This window comes from Saccostrea echinata, unplaced genomic scaffold (genome assembly GCF_033153115.1).
Source record: "Saccostrea echinata isolate AGI-Se365-2 ecotype Australia unplaced genomic scaffold, CSIRO_AGI_Sech_v1 ptg000056l, whole genome shotgun sequence".
Taxonomy (NCBI): Eukaryota; Metazoa; Mollusca; class Bivalvia; order Ostreida; family Ostreidae; genus Saccostrea; species Saccostrea echinata.
Window position 1 is genome coordinate 13,954,674 of NW_026889805.1, and position 17,647 is coordinate 13,972,320.

Below are 17,647 nucleotides of genomic sequence, written 5' to 3' on the forward strand. Positions count from 1 at the left end.
TTGACCTCATACTTTGCACATGTTGAAGAATATGTTCGGTATTTTTCAAGCATGGTTTACTTGCATGCTTAACATCAGCTTGGTGATAGTTACGCAAAGCTTTTCGTGAAATTAAAGTTGATAATCACATCGTAACGTTATTTATCTATTTCATAAAAACTTCTATATGATTTAAAGTTTATTGACTGAATATGGGGAAACATGCCCACCCTAGGTTCGTGTGCGATAACGTTTGCGAAGTTCGCATCTGCAGAAAGACCGAGGGCGGGCATATTTCTCCATATCAGTTGATAAACTTTTTAATTACATATTTTAGTAGTATTAATTTATTTTTCCAATTCATACAAAAGAAATATCTTTAAATTTCTGGTCATAAAATCTTTATTACATAAGTTAATTGCTAGTTTAACGAATATTAGTGACGTCAAATGTTACTTGTGATGTCATTAAGAATGGAGAGACGAGAAATGTATTGTGAGGTCATAAACACAAAAGTTGTCCCCGGGTTTTCAAAGTGTGGGTCAAAATGCCCGAGTGCCCCCTCTGCATTCTATTTAGAAATATATCAATTTATGTAATAATATTTTTATTACATTACAATGTAATTTTTATTTACATTACAATGTTGTATATAAGTCCTATTTTAAAATTTAAAATGGGGTGATTATTAGATTTACTTGGTTATTTTTAAGCTAAATCATAGGTATCCCCCTTTTATTTGTAAATAAAAAAAGTGTTTGTTGTTTAAAGCCCCTCTCGAGAATTTTTCACTCATATGGAGACGCCACCATTTCCCGGTGGAGGGCTGCAAACTTAGACCAATAATCGGTACTCAGGGCCATTTAGCAGTAAGGGATCTTTTTCGTGCCAGCATCTACTGCAATACGGGACCTCGGTTTATACGGTCTCATTCGAAGTACCGGTCTCCACGTCCAGCAGTTGGATTCAAACCCGCCACGATAAAATCAACTCCTTACACCGCGAATCTAGAGCAAGCGCTCTAACCACACGGGCGACTAAATAAGATATGTAAATATCTTCTGGTTTTAACTGAATAATGTCGTCATGTGACAGTATTAAATATAGCAATCATCGAGGGTATTACAAGACGGAAATTTTTGGTGTCGTAGGGAAAATAGTGAAGTAAAATATACTTCCGCCTTGAAAGTCTCAACATTGACACAGCCATAAACCAGACTGTGACAAATTCACCCTTTTTCACATTATTGCACATTTTCTTCAGTAGAAATATGGTAAGTTGCCTTAGCTGAGGCTTTGAACTGAAAATAGTTAATTTAATTTATGATATTTCGAATTTAATTTATTTTATCCAGTGAACCTGAGTAATAAGACGCACGGATTATGCATAATTTTTTTTTTTTTTTTTTTTTTTTTTTAAACAGATGGTTAAGAGTCTACTGATCGTCGTGTTCTTAGTGTGTACCTCCTACGGCAGTCTTTCTGATGTCTTCCTGGATAAAGAATGGGAGGACTTTAAACATATCTATGGGAAAATCTACTCTCAGCAGGAGGAACAGGAAAGGTTGGAGGAAATTTATTAGTTTTATGTTTATCTATCACAGGAAAGAAATCTGTAATAATACTGATATACTGATATTATATCTGGTTTAAATATAGTTATATTTCTTTTTTGACGCACCGTTTCTCGATTTCATTAAGACATGTTTTTACTTTATGTGTACTTAAAAAAGCGGGCCTCGTATTTTAGCGGCTATGGCGCAGACAACGATGCGCTAATTCATGAATACCGCTAAATCATTTATAAATACAATATACGGCACGGACATCAAAAGCGCTAATTCATGATTTCGCCAACAACTCCATACCCAGTGATTGCGCTAAATTTTGAATACGCCAATTTATGTACACGTACAGTATTTGCTGTACTTGATTTCTTTTTTTAGAAAGTTGATTTGGAAAGAAAACATTGATTTCATCAATAAACATAACACTGAAGCTGACCTGGGACATCACAGCTATAGACTGGGAATGAATAAATATGGCGACATGGTAATTAATATTTCTGTTTTTGAAATGTTTGACATCAAAAAGTTCATTTTTTTGAGATCCTGAAACATAATATATAAATACTTCTGTATATATTATATAATATATATATTATATAATATATAAACTTTGAAGATTTTTTTTTATATCGTTCTAATTGAAGCTATAATTAAACTTAAAGCTTTAGTTTAAGAATTAAAATCAGTACTGTGCTAATTATCACAATACTTATCTTTTGTATTATTGAAATATGATGATAGGGAACAATACGTCCGATTGCGCTTCACTTGCATTTCACATGCACTATTTTTAATTCACGAGAAATTCCTGTGAAATTCTTGCGAAAATTAATTTCACTGAAGTGTACTTTATAAGTAGAATTCAGTCACCCGCATGGCGCAGTTGTTAGAGCGTTTGCTCTAGAGTCGCAGAGTAAGGAGTGGATCCTTATGTCGCGGGTCCAAATCCCAATGTGGGACGTGGAGACCGGTCCTTCGGATGAGACCGTTAAAACTGAAGTCCCGTGTCTTATTATAGGTGCTGGCACGCAAATGATCCCTCACTGCTCGAAGGCCGTAAGTGCCGAGTACAGGCCCTCCACCGACAAGTGGGGCCATCTCAATATGAGTGAAAAATTCTCAAACAATACAAAGCAAACTAACAAGTGAAATTCATATAAAAGATTTTTTTGTTTCTCTTTTTATAGTTTTATCCATGTGAAATATAAGTTAAAAATTCCCGTCAGCAGCTCATCTTTCTATGTAGCAGTACGTCGTACCATTAATATATATTCATAAATTACGACAAATTTCAAATGTTGCATTTTTTAAAAGATCGTTACAAGAAACATAGCTATGGAAGGGAATTACCGCCAAAAGTCTATTTATCTCGCTTTTATTCTTATTCTGCCTACTTCTTTATTCTTTGTTATTATTGCAGCCCGGAGGACCGGGCTGCTCTATACATATAAGTTTAAGTGTTGGTATATGGGGATAGAGGTGGGAGAAGTTATTCAGAATTAAAGGTTTTCTAAACATTAAAAAGATTGTTAATCAGAATGTTCTTTCCCTTTATAAATTACGAGATACACAATAATTTTACTTCCATAAAGTGAATCTGTAAAAATATATATGTTTTTCATATTTAATATATAAAGTTGCTTATCATTTACTATCGAAAAAACGACAGGTCCTTTTTTTTAGAACATCGAATTTTACTTATCGCATAAAAACGTAAAAACGTATTTCACACAGTTCGTGTTTTACATGTATAATCTTAAAGTGAAAGACATTTTTGAAAATAGGTGATGCATGTGTCTGGTTTCAAATTATATTTTATGCAGCCAACATTTACTTGAGGAATTGATAAAGTTTAAAAGGGTATCGTTTTTGTTCGATTTTCATCCGACTATAAGTTTTCAAAATATTCTCTACTATCGTCGCCATCATTTAGACGCATGCCTTTTTCACACATATCGAAGCGGTTTGATGATCAAGACTCATTTCCATCGTTTACTTTATTTATTTCCCGGGCGACAATTGATGGTTACATCAATGTTTTCTTGTTGTAACTATATGTCACTTTTATTATTGTTTTCATATTTGTCTTTATTACATGTCACTTTGAACTTTTTTCATTCTTCATTTTGTCCTTACTTCTATGTTGCTTTATTCTTGTAAATTCGTTCTTCTTTCTTTAAATTGATACAGATTCTTTAATAAATAATTATGATCATCTCTATTACAAATGTAAATTCAGTCACGCAAAGCATGAAGCGCATTCAACGAGGACGAATATGAGTAGTGTGAATTTAATGCGGCATTATAACGCTAGGTGGCAGGGTGTTCGCTGCGAGTGTTGTTAAAATTAGGTATGCAAACCCGGGCCGAGGTTATTCGAGATTTTTCAATTTTCTGCCTTAATACTTTATCAATCGAACCCAAATTTTCAAATGATGTATGTTATAGGTTCAGACATGTACCCGGTGTCGCTCGCCCTGAAGGCTGCCTAGATGGTAAGACTTCCCCCGGAAGACTAGCTATATAGTGAGACTTCTCCAGGGGAAAGTCTCACTATATAGTCAGACTTCCGGGGGAAAGACTCATTATGGGGTAAGTCTCACTATATGACACCGGTAGCGGGGGGTGGGGGTGGGGGCTGGCCACCAAACATTTTTCTAGCCATAACTTTTTACTAATGAAAATGTTCATTGAAAGTCTGGTTGACCCTCCCCCCCCCCCCCCCACTTTTTGTTGCAGTTTAGTCAAACAAGGGCCATGTACGTATTGACATATGAGTAAAATTTGGTACTGAAAGAAGTTGGACCCCCTCCCCCAAAGTAGAATTTTCGAGTTTGAAGAATTTTTCTTTTTTTTTTGTTTGTTTGTTTTGTTTTTGTTTTTGTTTGTTTGTTTGTTTTTTTTTTTTTTTGCTTGTCAAGATTTTTAGGTAAGTTATTTTTTTTTTCTCTGGCTGCCCCTTTCAAAAACAATGCTACGTCTCTAAGTTTTGTCTGTATTCGCTGTAAAAATGCCAATATTTATATTCATGTATTCATATTTTGAAAATCTCAATATTTTAGATTTTTTTTGGCGATTTTTGATTTCCACTTTGCTAAGATGGGTAGGCAATATCAAGCCGACATTTTACGTATTTTTTGTCAAACGAGACATTGACAAAATAATTTTTTGAGTTATTCTGATGTCAAACACTGTATGCTTACTAGAGATATTTATTTCTTAATTGAAAAGTGCTATTTTTATACAAAAAAATAATACATATTTTCATAAAAACCGGGGGAAGTTTCTAGTATGCCCCTGTCTAGCCTGGTTCCGGCCACGCCTACCCATGACGTTCCGCACTACTTTGCAGAGCATTATGGGTTGGCCGAAACCAAACTAGCCCCGCGGTCCCCAAAATCACGCGACTGCGTATGAACAGTTATTATCCTGAAATAAAGAAATGTCAGTTCAGTGGAAGAATATATAGGGGTCCTGAAAAACAACTCAATTTATAAGGGTATACTAGTAATTATCAAAAATTTAATATTTTTTACATCACTTAAACTGAAATTCAATCATCCAACAAATAACTTGAATAGAGTTACTTATATTTTTCAGGTGACATAAAATACACAATTATTTTGGAGTTTTCATGACGCAGATTTTCTTAAAACGTGTTATTGAAAGCAAAAAAAGCACATTTGAAAGAAGAAATGCTTTAAAATAGTTAAAATATAATGTTTAGCACCAGAATAATTTATAAATTTATTAGATTTTTGTCCAAAAAAACCCCCACTAAAAATGTCAGCTTGATACTGCCTTCCAAAAACTTCGAAATCAATTATTTTTCTTCAAGAAAATCTAAAGTATTGAGCATTTCGGAGCAATTTTACCGCGTACACAAATAAACCTATAACTAACATAACTTGAAAATTTGGGTTCGATTGATAAAGTATTATAGCAGAAAATTGAAAAATCTCGAATAACCTCGGCCCGGGTTTGCGTACCTAATTTTACCAACACTCGCAGCGAACACCCTGTCACCCACTCTCTACCATCGGCTCATACATTGCAGAGGTGTCTGAGAGAGGAACGAACGATAACTCTGCATAGGACATTGCCTGTCACCTAGTGTTATAATGCCGCATTAAATTCGCATTACTTGTATTCGTCTTCGTTGAATGCGCTTCATGCTTTGCGTGACTGAATTTACATTTGTAATAGAGATGATCATAGTTATTTATTAAAGAAACTGTATCAATTTAAAAGAAAAAAGAACGAACTTACAAGAATAAAGCAACATAGAAGTAAGGACAAAATGAAGAATGAAAAAGTTCAAAGTGAAATGTATATATAAAGACGAATATGAAAACAATAAAGTGACATATAGTTACAATAATAACAAAGAATAAAGAAGTAGGCAGAATAAGAATAAAAGCAAGATAAATAGACTTTTGGCGGTAATTCCCTTCCATACATAGCAATATTTCCGTCATCAATTAGTTTGAATAACGCAATACTCAAAATCGTAATGTAGGAACAAAACAGTATTTCCGGCATCGATATTTTCATTAAGTTCTAGATAGTTGTGAAAAAATATAGTACAAAGTACTAGTATATATTGTCTTTCAAATGTTTTAAATTATCATTGCAATTAATTACAATTTCTCGACCTTTTGAAAGATCTCAATGTACAAGTACTCCGAAGTTGGTACTTAAAAGATGCTTGAGTATCTGATTGATAATATCTATGCATTTTTTTTGGATATCAAGTCTTCCAATAGTCTCTTGGAATTCTCATGGTACTATTGCGTCCTGTTATTTTTTAAATCTGTTTCTGTATCATATGAAGCAGAATTCATTCTTGCCGTGACCTTCAATTCGACATTTAGATATATCGACGACGTTTTATTAATTAACGATCTTCATTTTCATTCCTACATTGATTCCCTTTGAACTCAAAGTAAAAGACATAACAGAGTCTGACACATCTGCTTCATATTTCATGGCCGTAGGAACCGGGGGGGGGGGCACAGGGGGGCGTGCCCCCCAATAATTTTGCCGATATATAGATTACTATAGAAAACATAGCTACTATACGCATGTGCCCCCTGAATAAAAACGTCTGATGACTTTTTTTTTTTTTTTTTTTTTGCTTGTCAAGGAATTTTAGTAGTCAATAGCGCCCCCTCAACTGAAAATGTATGGCTGTGCACCCCAAACTGAAATTGCTTCCTACGGGCCTGTATTTTGATATTTTTCTAGAAAAAGACACTTGAAAAACTTAGAACTTAACTTTATGATAATCGTGATGATTTCATCTTTTCTATCGTCAGTTTCCCTTATTTACATAACAATATACTGTATTCTATTTAATGACTTGTTAGCAAACACAATTTATCGTTAAGTCGAACGTTGAATGATTCGTAGACAATTCAGTGTGAAAATAATGTCCTAACAACAATATTGTTGTTAGGACATTATTTTCACACTGAATTGTCTACGAATTTTTTTCCGTTTACCCGATCATGACATGGAGCACACGGTCAGTGTGAACGGTGAACGGTATTCCTCCACTGCACCGAATCCCAACTCCGACTTTTGCTCTGCTTCCAATTTGAATTGTTCCAGTGGACTTTTGAGTTTGTTTACTCTTTGTTGTCTTCTTATTTCATAGAGAACAACAGACTAAGTATTTGCCCTACATTTTTTAAATTTTTTTTTGAGATTTACAGAGAAAGTCTTAAAGTTGGGAAAAAGAGAATGAGAATAAACATATGCTTTGTATTGTTGTTTAAATTTTCAAAACATAAAAATACTCTTGTCTTTGTTAACAAAATGAAACTCATATAGCAGATGACTTTCTGAATCTTATAAAATTGAGAAAACTATATTTTTATCTAAAGTATTGTTAAAATGAAATATCAATAAATTGTTCGCCATTGACCAGAGATAAATCATCAAAGATTTGCAAAATTTTAATTGTCTCTCTCATGTCGGCAAATTAAGATGCTCCAACCTTCTACTTATTTATGATGGAAATTTGTTATTTCTTTCTTATATTCTTGATCAGATTTACTTTATGTCAATATGTTCCTCCACACAGTAATTTATATTGTAAGAGTATGAGGTACTAGTGTGCTAATATGCATGTACAACTTCGAAAATAATGAGGGGAAATCAGGTAAAATATACTTCTTCTTAGTTTTCTAAATTTGTAGACATTAGGAATTTCCTTACAGGAAAATTTAAATAAATACAAAAAAAAGACGGTTTCTATTAAACAAAAAAGAATGAGTTTACTCTCTTTGGAACAGATATGGACGATTTAAGTGTTCTATACTAAAATGTCACAGCTCTATTGGAAGATAAGTCAGAAAATAGGATAGCTGTTAAGACACTTTGGCAATAAAAAGAAGCCAATGTTACATGCCTTTTTTTCCTGTTTCACAAACATTCCATAATTTTGTTTTGCGAACTTGAGAAAATCAGTATTACAAGAAAAATAACCAACATGTTACTAGACACCATCCTTAATAGTGTACATGACAACTCAAAGATAACAGAATAATAAATAGCTGTTCCAATATATACATGACTATAAAAATATCGACGACATTATAAAAAAGTAAAGAAAATTTGATAGAGTTTAACAATAAACGGAGAATTTTGAATTGGACATTTTCAAAATAAAATGAGTTTGTTCTACTTTCAACCTGTACATTAGGTAAGACTGAGTCAGGCGCGGATCCAGGAACTTTTTCCAGGGGGGGGGGGGTCCATCCTAGTAAAAAAATTTCCAACCCAAAAATTTCTTGACGAGCAAAAAAAACAAACAAACAAAAAACAAAAACAAAAAACAAAAAAACAAAAAATAAAAAAACAACCCCCCCCGTAAATTCCATTTCCCAAACGTGAAAAACTCCTATTCCGTGGTGGTGATGGTGGGTTCCACGTTTTCTAAAAGGGGGGGGGGTCCAAAGTAATTTTTTATTTGTTTCAGTATATACTTTTAATTACTCTGCAAATTCCAGGGGGGGGGGGGGTCCGGACCCCCGACCCCACTCCACCCCTCTAGATTCGCTATGTGAGTCGTATTGTGTATGCATTTTAGACCAGCGAAGAAGTGTCAGCAATTCTAAATGGAGCCAGGGGCTTTAGTGTTATGAATGGGAGTACTTTTCTACCACCCAACAACCTGAGGCTTCCAGATACGGTAGACTGGAGAACAAAGGGCTATGTTACTCCTGTTAAAGACCAGGTTTGCTGTTGATGTTCTTAGCTGTCCTAAAATGATTTTTTTACAGGAGTACATAATATACACATACATGTATATGATTGCTCGCTGCTGTTCAATAGCACAACAATGGCTTTAAGTAAAGCGTCAGCAGATTTATTTTACAGGGTAGATGTGGATCATGCTGGGCTTTTTCAACCACTGGTGCGCTGGAGGGACAACACTTTCGGAAAACAAGAAAACTAGTTTCTTTATCAGAACAGAATCTTCTAGACTGCGACAAAAGTACAGTATCTTTTATCATAGACCTTGCAAAATATTGCAAAGCTTATATAATTCTTCTGAAATTATTCATGCACAAAAAAACTCCAACTTAACTAGTAGACTTTGATTTTGTTTTTGCTCCGCTATAAAGTTTCCCTTTATAAGATATCAAAATGCATTCAAGTTTTGTTTATAAATTTAAGTAAAACTTTTAAAAAAAACTTAGAAAGCCATGGATGTCAAGGGGGGTTACCAGAAGAGGCCTTCAAATACATCAAAGAAAACGGTGGAATTGACACAGAAGAATCCTACCCTTATGTCGGAAAGGTTCGAAGCATTTTATATCATCTACTTGTTTTCTATCACTATACACTGACAATATTATTCTTTTAGATATGACATACTATTATGTATGTATTTTTTTTCAAATAATGTGAAAATAATGTGCAATTGGTATACGCTTAGACAAATTTATTTTTTTTATTTCACAATTTAAGAATCAATTCAAATGCAAGTTCAGGCCGTCAAACGTTGGGGCAAAATGTACAGGCATAGTTAATATTCCCTCTGGTAACGAGCTCCAGCTTCAGAAGGCAGTGGCTAGTGTTGGCCCGATCTCGGTTGCTATCGACGCCAGTGTGAAGACATTCCATTTGTACAAAGAGGGTGTTTACAATGAAAAGAGATGTAGTACACGCCAGCTTGACCACGCCGTCTTAGTTGTTGGGTACGGTGTTTATGAAGGAGATGAGTATTGGCTTGTAAAAAACAGGCAAGTATTGTACGCCAACAACTACTTTTTGAAATGTTTAAACATGCTGAATTGAGACAAGACAATGTGAAAATGTGAAATATAAAAGATAATTTATAAGGTTAATCAGATGGTCATTCAAATGAGCCAAAATATAATTTTGCAGAGAAACAGTTTTCATGCCTTTCAAGCTGATTTAGTTTATTACATAAATTCAACAAATTTCAGCTGGAGCAAATCTTGGGGTATGGACGGCTACATAATGATGTCCAGAAATAAGGACAATCAGTGTGGAATCGCAAGTGAAGCCATGTATCCCACGGTTTGACAACATATTCCCTTGGAGTTTACGCATATGTTGTTGAAATAAAGATTATTTAACTGAAGAATTTACGTTAAAGAAATGACATAACTTTTTATCAACTTGTCTTATTTCCATTTGTTTGTCTGGTCGTTTGTTTTCTTTTCTTTTGTTTTTCTACTGTTTTAAAAATTAAATATTCATTTGTTTAAAGTTTTAATTCGCTAAGGTAATCAACACTGAATTTCATTATTAAATACTGATCTTCATGTGTTTTCATTGTTTTCTGTTTTCATTGTTTTCTGAGCAATAGTGCTGATTGTGATATGGAAATGCACAGATTCGTGCTTTTATTTTGGACGCATTCACTTTTACTTATATTATATTCACTATTTTCACTAGTCCTTGCAGATTCAGAATACTCTGTTCTCAAATACCAATCGCTGACCTTTTGTTTTGCAATTTATTTTAAACGACTTTTCACTCTTTTTATGTAAAATAATAATGCCAGTGTTATAGAGTGCACCAAAAGAGAAGTGATATCAATTTAAGGTTATTTTCCTTTTTTCATCAAAACACAGTCACCTTTAACAGGAACAAGATCTAGAAATAACAAGAAAATCATAACTGACACCAGTACAGCTACTCCTACACTTCCGATGCTTTTTGAAGATACCCGTGAGTCGTGAGCGCTCGTGAGCTGTCGAATTGCAGACGACAATGTTTTAGTGTCGACAGTAAGGTTACTTTTTATTTGTATCAATATCTCCTGTAATTCCTCTGTAGTAATATTTGTTTTATTTCCATAACAGAGACAACCACAAGATAAATCTGTAAAGGATGTACTGCTGTAGATCATCGTTGTCGAAGCAGTTGTAGATTGGGAAGTACTCGATGTTAGTGTACTTTCTCTTGTTGTTTGTGCTTCAGTAAACACTGTTGTACTATCTCCACTTTGGGTTGAAGCATCAAACGACAAAGCAGTTATTTGGGTGATAACCGGAGTTGTATCAATGTTGCCTGGAGTTGTCTGGGTGGTGATTGGTGTAGAATTGGTAATGACTGATGTTATTTTGTCGGTGCCTGGTGTCGTTTGAGTGGTGCCTGATGTTGTTTGGGTGGTACCTGATGTTGTTTGGTCGATGCTTGGTGTTGTTTGGGTGGTGCCTGGTGTAGTTTGGGTGGTACCAGGTGTTGTTTGGGTGGTGCCTGGTGTTGTTTCGGTAGTGCCTGGTGTTGTTTGGGTGGTACCTGGTGTTGTCTCTGTTGTGACAAGTGTCGTCATTTGTGAATCAGACACCGTTGTGTCCTGAACTGTAGTGGTATCTACATAAATAATTATCTTAGATTATTGTAACATCAATATGTATTTATGTTTTTTAGTCATATTACAGATGATAATCACAATTTTACCTAATCTTATGCCATATCATATGTACTTTATTATAACCTTTGTAAAAATTCCAAGTCGATTATTTAAGGGTTGTTTATTAAGCCAGAGTTTGCAGAAAAAAATCTATGTATTGAGCTCTCTTATCAAAAAGAACACTCGCCCCGCGTAGTTTGAACGGTTGCTTAGAGTCGCGGAGTAAGAAGTTGATCCTTATCTGGCGGGTTCGAATCCCACTGCGGGACAAGGGGACCGGTCCTTCGGATGAGGCCATATAAACTGAGGTCCGATGTCGCAGTAGGTGCTGGCACGAAGATTAAGGATCCCTCACTGCTCAAAAGATGTAAGTGGCGAGCACAGGTCTAAATTTTCAGCCCTCTAACCCATCGAGAATGTTTTACTCATACTGAGATGTAAAACACACAAATCAAAACGGTCAATTGCAATGGATGTTTATTATCAGTGTCTAGGTTTAGACTGCTAGATTAGCACCATTCTTCTTGTTTAGTTGTGAAATTACATAGGTGACAATTATTTGTATCGTGTAAACAGGAGTGGTTATAAATCAAGGATATTTTGTCGTGAATTACAATTGGGATCTACAATAGGAATCAGTAAAGCCAATAAAATATAGAAATAAATTGTTATATATTTTTAAGACTATGTAGATGTTATCCAACAATTAATACTTAGTCTATAGTCTACATCCTACGTACACAGATTCTAATCATTTCTGTAGAAAGAACAGGCGCTAGTTTTATAGTTTTTAGCTCACATGAGCCGAAGACTCAAGTTAGCTGTCTGTCTGTCTGCAAACTTTTCACATTTTGACCTCTTCTCAAGAACCACTGACCTATTTCAACCAAACTTGCCACAGGTATCCTTTGATGATGGAAATTCAAATGAAAATTTAATGTTATCTTTAAAAACTCTTTTCAAGAACCACTGCGCCTGAAAATATGAAACTTGTGTGGAAGCATCCTCAAGTAGTGTAGATTCAAGTTTGTTTCTTCAAATCATGACCCCTGGGACTAGAGTGGAGCCACAATAGGCGATCAAATTTTTGCATAGGAATTTATCAGACAAAATCTTTAAGAATCTTCCTCTCAAGAACAAATGAGCCAGAAGAGCTGAATATTATATGAAAGTTTCCTCAATTAGTATAGATTCTTTTTTGTAAGTTCTCCATAGGAATATATAGGTAACTATCTTTAAAAAGTCTCTTCTTTAAAGAACCACTTTCCCAAAATATTAAAAACTTGTGTGAAAGATTCAATTCATAGCGTAGATGCATATTTGTTCAAATCATGACCCTTGGGATAGGGTGAGGCCTCAATGGACGATCAAAGTTTTACATAAGAATCTATAGAAAAAAATCCTCCAAAACAGCAAAGGAATGATAAGTCATATTGATATGGAAGAATTCTCAGTGTAGTATGTATAGTGTAGTATCAAGTTTTACCTCCAGGGGTCGAGTGGGGCCACAAATGGCAGCTAAAGTTTAGAGTTCGTTCAAATCATAGGTAGGGTGGAGCTACAATGGGCGATATAAGTTTAAATAGGAATACATAGTAAAAATCTTTACAAATCTTCTCAAGAACGGCAACGAATAGTAATCTTGATACTGAAACATCCTCAGGTAGTATAGATTCAAGTTTATTCAAATGACCTGGGGTAGGTTGGAGCCACGTTAGATGATCGAAATTATTATGTAGGAATAAAGAGGATAAAATCTGTAAACATTTACCTCTCAGGAATGAAGGCATGATTAGTCATATCAAAATAGAATTATCCTCAGGTAGTGTAGATTCAAGTTTGTTCGAATCATGACCTGTGGGGGGGTGGGGGGGGGGGTAGGGCCACAAAAGGCATCAACGGTTTACTAAGGAATACATGGGAGAATCTACTGATGAAAAACAGTAGGTCCACAGTGATTTGCAATTGGGTGAGCAGTGTGGACTCTTGTTATAACATTAATGAGTAAATTGACTACCGCTTACCAATTGTATTGAGGAAATTAGTGTCTTGACAGTAAGTAGCAGCAGTTAAACTGCAGTCAAGTCCATACCAGCGATGGAAACTTTTTCCGTTGGAAGCATAAACTGCACAATCTTCCCAGCTATGTGGCTCATCTATAAATAATGACACCAATCACATAGATTGCAAAATTATGTAAAGTTGTAAATCTAAGAGTTTTTTTTATTCATAATGATCAAGTAATTATGATTTTACCATCCTCCCATCCTGTGTAGTTAGCTTGGTTCCCAGACTCCCAGATGAAATGCGAGTTTTGCAATTTGTATCCCATCCAAATTTTCTTAAAATTTTGATACCTGGAAAAATGTCATTGTCAGTAATGTACTCATAATAGTCATCTCTTATATCAAGAGATATTAATATGTGTCTTGTCCAACCTTTATTCTTTATTAGTCTTTCTCTAACAAAGTAATGCATAGTCAAAGACATAATATAAAGCTCTACACGAAGTGAAAAGTGCTACAGTAAAACACTCCTAATGAAGTGCCAGGGACGGATAATTTTGGGTTTTTTTTATAAGGAGTTGATCCTTACGTCGCGGGTTCGAATCCCACTGTGGGACGTGGAGACCGGTCCTTCGGATTAGACCGTATAAACCGAGGTCCGTGTCGCAGTAGGTGCTGGTACGAAAAAGACCCCTCACTGCTCAATGGCCCTAAGTGCCGAGTATAAGGTCAAAATTTGCAGCTCTCCACCGGCAAGTGGTGGCGTCTCCATATGAGTGAAAAATTCTTGAGAGGGACGTTAAATAACATACAAACAAACAAACAAAATAAACGCGATTCGTTAAAGTCACAATATATTTTAAATCCACGGGGAATGGTAATCACTTCACTGTAAGCGTCAATTCATTATAAGTGTGTTCGTTATGAACATGTTTCACTGTATTGGAATTTTCAATATACACGCTAATCAAAAGTCAATTTAAAAAAAAAATACAAAGTAGAATTTACATGAAACACATTTATGAACTGAATGGAGACAACTGAAAGATTTTATATAAAGGAAACTGAGACAAGCTTAATGTCAAACCAGGGAATCTTTTAAGTCCCCGGGTGCTTTTTTACGTGTAATGAACTAGAAACTATTACATGTATTACCTACTGGAGGTTTTATCATCTCCCTTACGTTAGAAAGTTTAATATGAGAAAAAAATTAACAATAATATATTTTAAAAAAAGAAAGAAGAAAATTTGAACACATAATAATAATATTCAAATTCACTACAAGTATGTATTACACGTAAAAAGCTTACTGCTTACTTATTAAGGTACCAGCTGAAGAACATGTCTTCGTGTGGGTCTCCTGGCATCAGAATATAAGAACCATTGCTGTTGCAGATGTCCAAACTCTGATTGTAAGAGTAGGACTCGCCAAACTTTCTGTAGCAAATAGATCCTCCAGGAGAGTGAATCCAACCAGGCAGACAGGCTGATAGATAAAAAGGAAAAATATAACCTGACAAATTACAGGAACTCCTAGGAGAGTCATTCCAACAGAACAAGCTGACAGAAAGGGGAAATAAGACCTGACAAATTACAAACAAACATAAACGTAAATTCTTCCAGTCGGAAAAGAAAAAAAGAGAAAATAGAAAAGGACAAATTACAAAACAAGAGGTCAATGGGCCACAACTCTCATTTGAGTCATTATGGCCCTTCTGTTCTACTTCAGCTGATTTGTTTTGATTTTCCTTTTATTTTCATAAAAATTTAGACTCCAAATCGTGCACCAAAATTTAGCTCTAAGGGAGCTCTGATTTAATTCGAGTTGATTCCATACACATTGGCATGCTTCAATACCAATACAATCGACATATCCCTGATATTCTGGAAATGAAAATGTGAAGATAGCAAACAGTGATCGATCTCAAAAAATCTAAAAACAATATAATTCTGTGAAGAAGGCATAAAACACGAACCTCTGGAAATTCCAGAGGTGGGATCGTGCCTAGGAGGATCCTCTGTTGATCTGTCACACCCGGCTAAGCCCCGTGTATTGATCAGGTAGACGGAACATTCCGTTGTCAAAAATCAGTATAAAAAAGGCTTAACAATTGGTTTGAAACAGGTCAGCAAAAACACGACCCAATGATAAGTTATATTTGCTAACAAAGTCATTATAACGACCTTAAAATTTACAAAATGCTGACTTTAAACAAGGTTGTTGAAATCCCTGTAACATCAACTTATCTGTTAGTAGCTTGCCTCGGATTAAAAATTGATCGTACTCGGAAAATGCACTTGAGTATGTAAACACCATATGAAGGTGTTAGCGGGATATTACTACATAAATTAAGAAAGTTGAAGATGGAAAAGCTGAAGTCATCTCGTTTGTCATACAGTTTAGTTGTTAGTTGACTCTTATCGGCTAGAGTAAGGAAAACATCCAAATATGAAACAGATGTGGCAGATTCTGTGATGTTTTTTATTTCATGCCCTTTTGGATATTTCGAATCGACATATGAATGAAAGTAAATATTGTTAATTGATAATACATCGTCGATATATCTAAATGTCGAGTTAAAGGCCACAGCAAGTCTTTTTTCTTCTTCTCATTTAGAAGTTTTTGAATAAAATATGCTTCTCAAATTAAAATTTCTCTGCAGAAAGAATCTTAAACATTAGAAAATTTACAAACATACAATTTTGGTTACTATTCTTTTGAAAGATAATATATAAAAAAGTTTAAGATTGAATGCATTCATTCTAATGATATTAATTATGAGGAACTGTACTGAAGATCAACCTATGCTTCTAAAACCCAAATATTTTCAATTATACTTACAATGCTGTATCATAGTTTTCTGACAAATGAAGTGATATTCACTATTACAGTTTGCATTTTTAAACTTGTACTCATTAGCTGTTGCAGTCATATATACACATATGGCGGAAGAAGTAGATGATGGAAAACCTAAAAATAAATATTAAAAAAATCATAAATTTATTTCACGATATTAATTCGTTGATTATCTGAGATAAAAATATACAACTATTTTTTATAAAGTTGGCATTGAAAGAAAAATATCAACTAGAAGACGTTTTGAAGTTAAATAATTGCAGCTGTTATTCGTGAAATATTGTAAATCCGAAGATAATAAGGATTTATACATCCTAAGTTGCCAAGTGTTAATCGAATCGGGAAAATTCATAAATATAAAAAAAGTAAATGCTTCTCATGTTTCGTTTTTCAAAAACTTTAACCAAATAAATTATAACTTTTTCTCAAACTACCACTGACTTTACCTTGTTAAGACAGACTGAATCAAATTCAAAGGACACCTTTTATTCATTGGCAACTTCAAGTATGGACTCTAGTTTTTCAATTATAAAGTTATGACTCCCTTAAAATATTGCCATTTTATCATCTGACTTTAAAGGACAGTAAGTTAGACCATCATGTTAAATATAAATATGACTTCTTGAAATTAGCCAAAAACTTAATCCCTAATCCAATCATGGTTTGAACTTAATCCCTTATCCAATCCATGGGACCATCATTACAGCCAATATAGAGAATAAATTGTGCAATATAATCATACACGTCATTTATTATCAAATATCAATATTTGAATATTCATTTCCTGACATAAGAGTTGGGGGGGGGGGGGCAGGACTTTCTCCATAAGCCCCACCCTTTACAATAATACCTACAACAATTTTAATATTTGTAACCAAAGAATTCCAGTATATCTCCTACTGAATTGAAACGAGTTGAAATATATGTAAGAATGGTCTAAAATCATACCTTATACCATGCTAATTCTTGATCACATAAATTATGAATCTTTAGAGGAGAATGCAACTATCAAATCTTCACGCATTTGTCAGTTTTTGATAACAATAAAATACTTCACCATTATCCCATAAATCCCATGATGCCATTGTCGATTTAAGCGGAGGACCATCTGCGAAAGTCCAGGGTTCTATAAAGGATCTTTTGACGAGTCCTACCCATACATATTCAAACAAAGACCTAGTGGAAGAGATTCATTCATATATATGAATTAAGGACATACGCAACGTAGTTTGAACTTTATTGTCTTTTTCCCTGGAGTTGAAGAGTTCCTATACTTAAAGGAACTGTGTGCTACATTTTAGGTCTATATATGCTGTTGTACACTTCTTCTAAAACA

The 17,647-nt window shown here is 34.4% G+C and overlaps 2 protein-coding genes across 2 annotated transcripts; one reads left to right on the forward strand and one right to left on the reverse strand.

Moving 5' to 3' along the window:
• The first annotated feature begins 1,170 nt into the window (after positions 1-1,170).
• LOC133173732 (procathepsin L-like) lies at positions 1,171-10,355 on the forward strand. Its single transcript, XM_061308755.1, has 8 exons — positions 1,171-1,253; positions 1,404-1,543; positions 1,926-2,031; positions 8,644-8,790; positions 8,934-9,051; positions 9,257-9,357; positions 9,528-9,802; positions 10,010-10,355. Exons 1-8 carry the CDS (start codon positions 1,251-1,253, stop codon positions 10,107-10,109), a joined length of 990 nt encoding a protein of 329 aa, XP_061164739.1. The 5' UTR covers positions 1,171-1,250; the 3' UTR covers positions 10,110-10,355.
• A 280-nt stretch (positions 10,356-10,635) lies between these two features.
• On the reverse strand, positions 10,636-17,396 carry LOC133173871 (uncharacterized). Its single transcript, XM_061308942.1, has 5 exons — positions 17,369-17,396; positions 14,772-14,940; positions 13,705-13,805; positions 13,473-13,604; positions 10,636-11,408 (listed from the first exon to the last, which is right to left on the reverse strand). The coding sequence occupies exons 1-5, from the start codon at positions 17,394-17,396 to the stop codon at positions 10,636-10,638; spliced, it is 1,203 nt and encodes a 400-aa protein (XP_061164926.1).
• Positions 17,397-17,647: the final 251 nt, after the last annotated feature.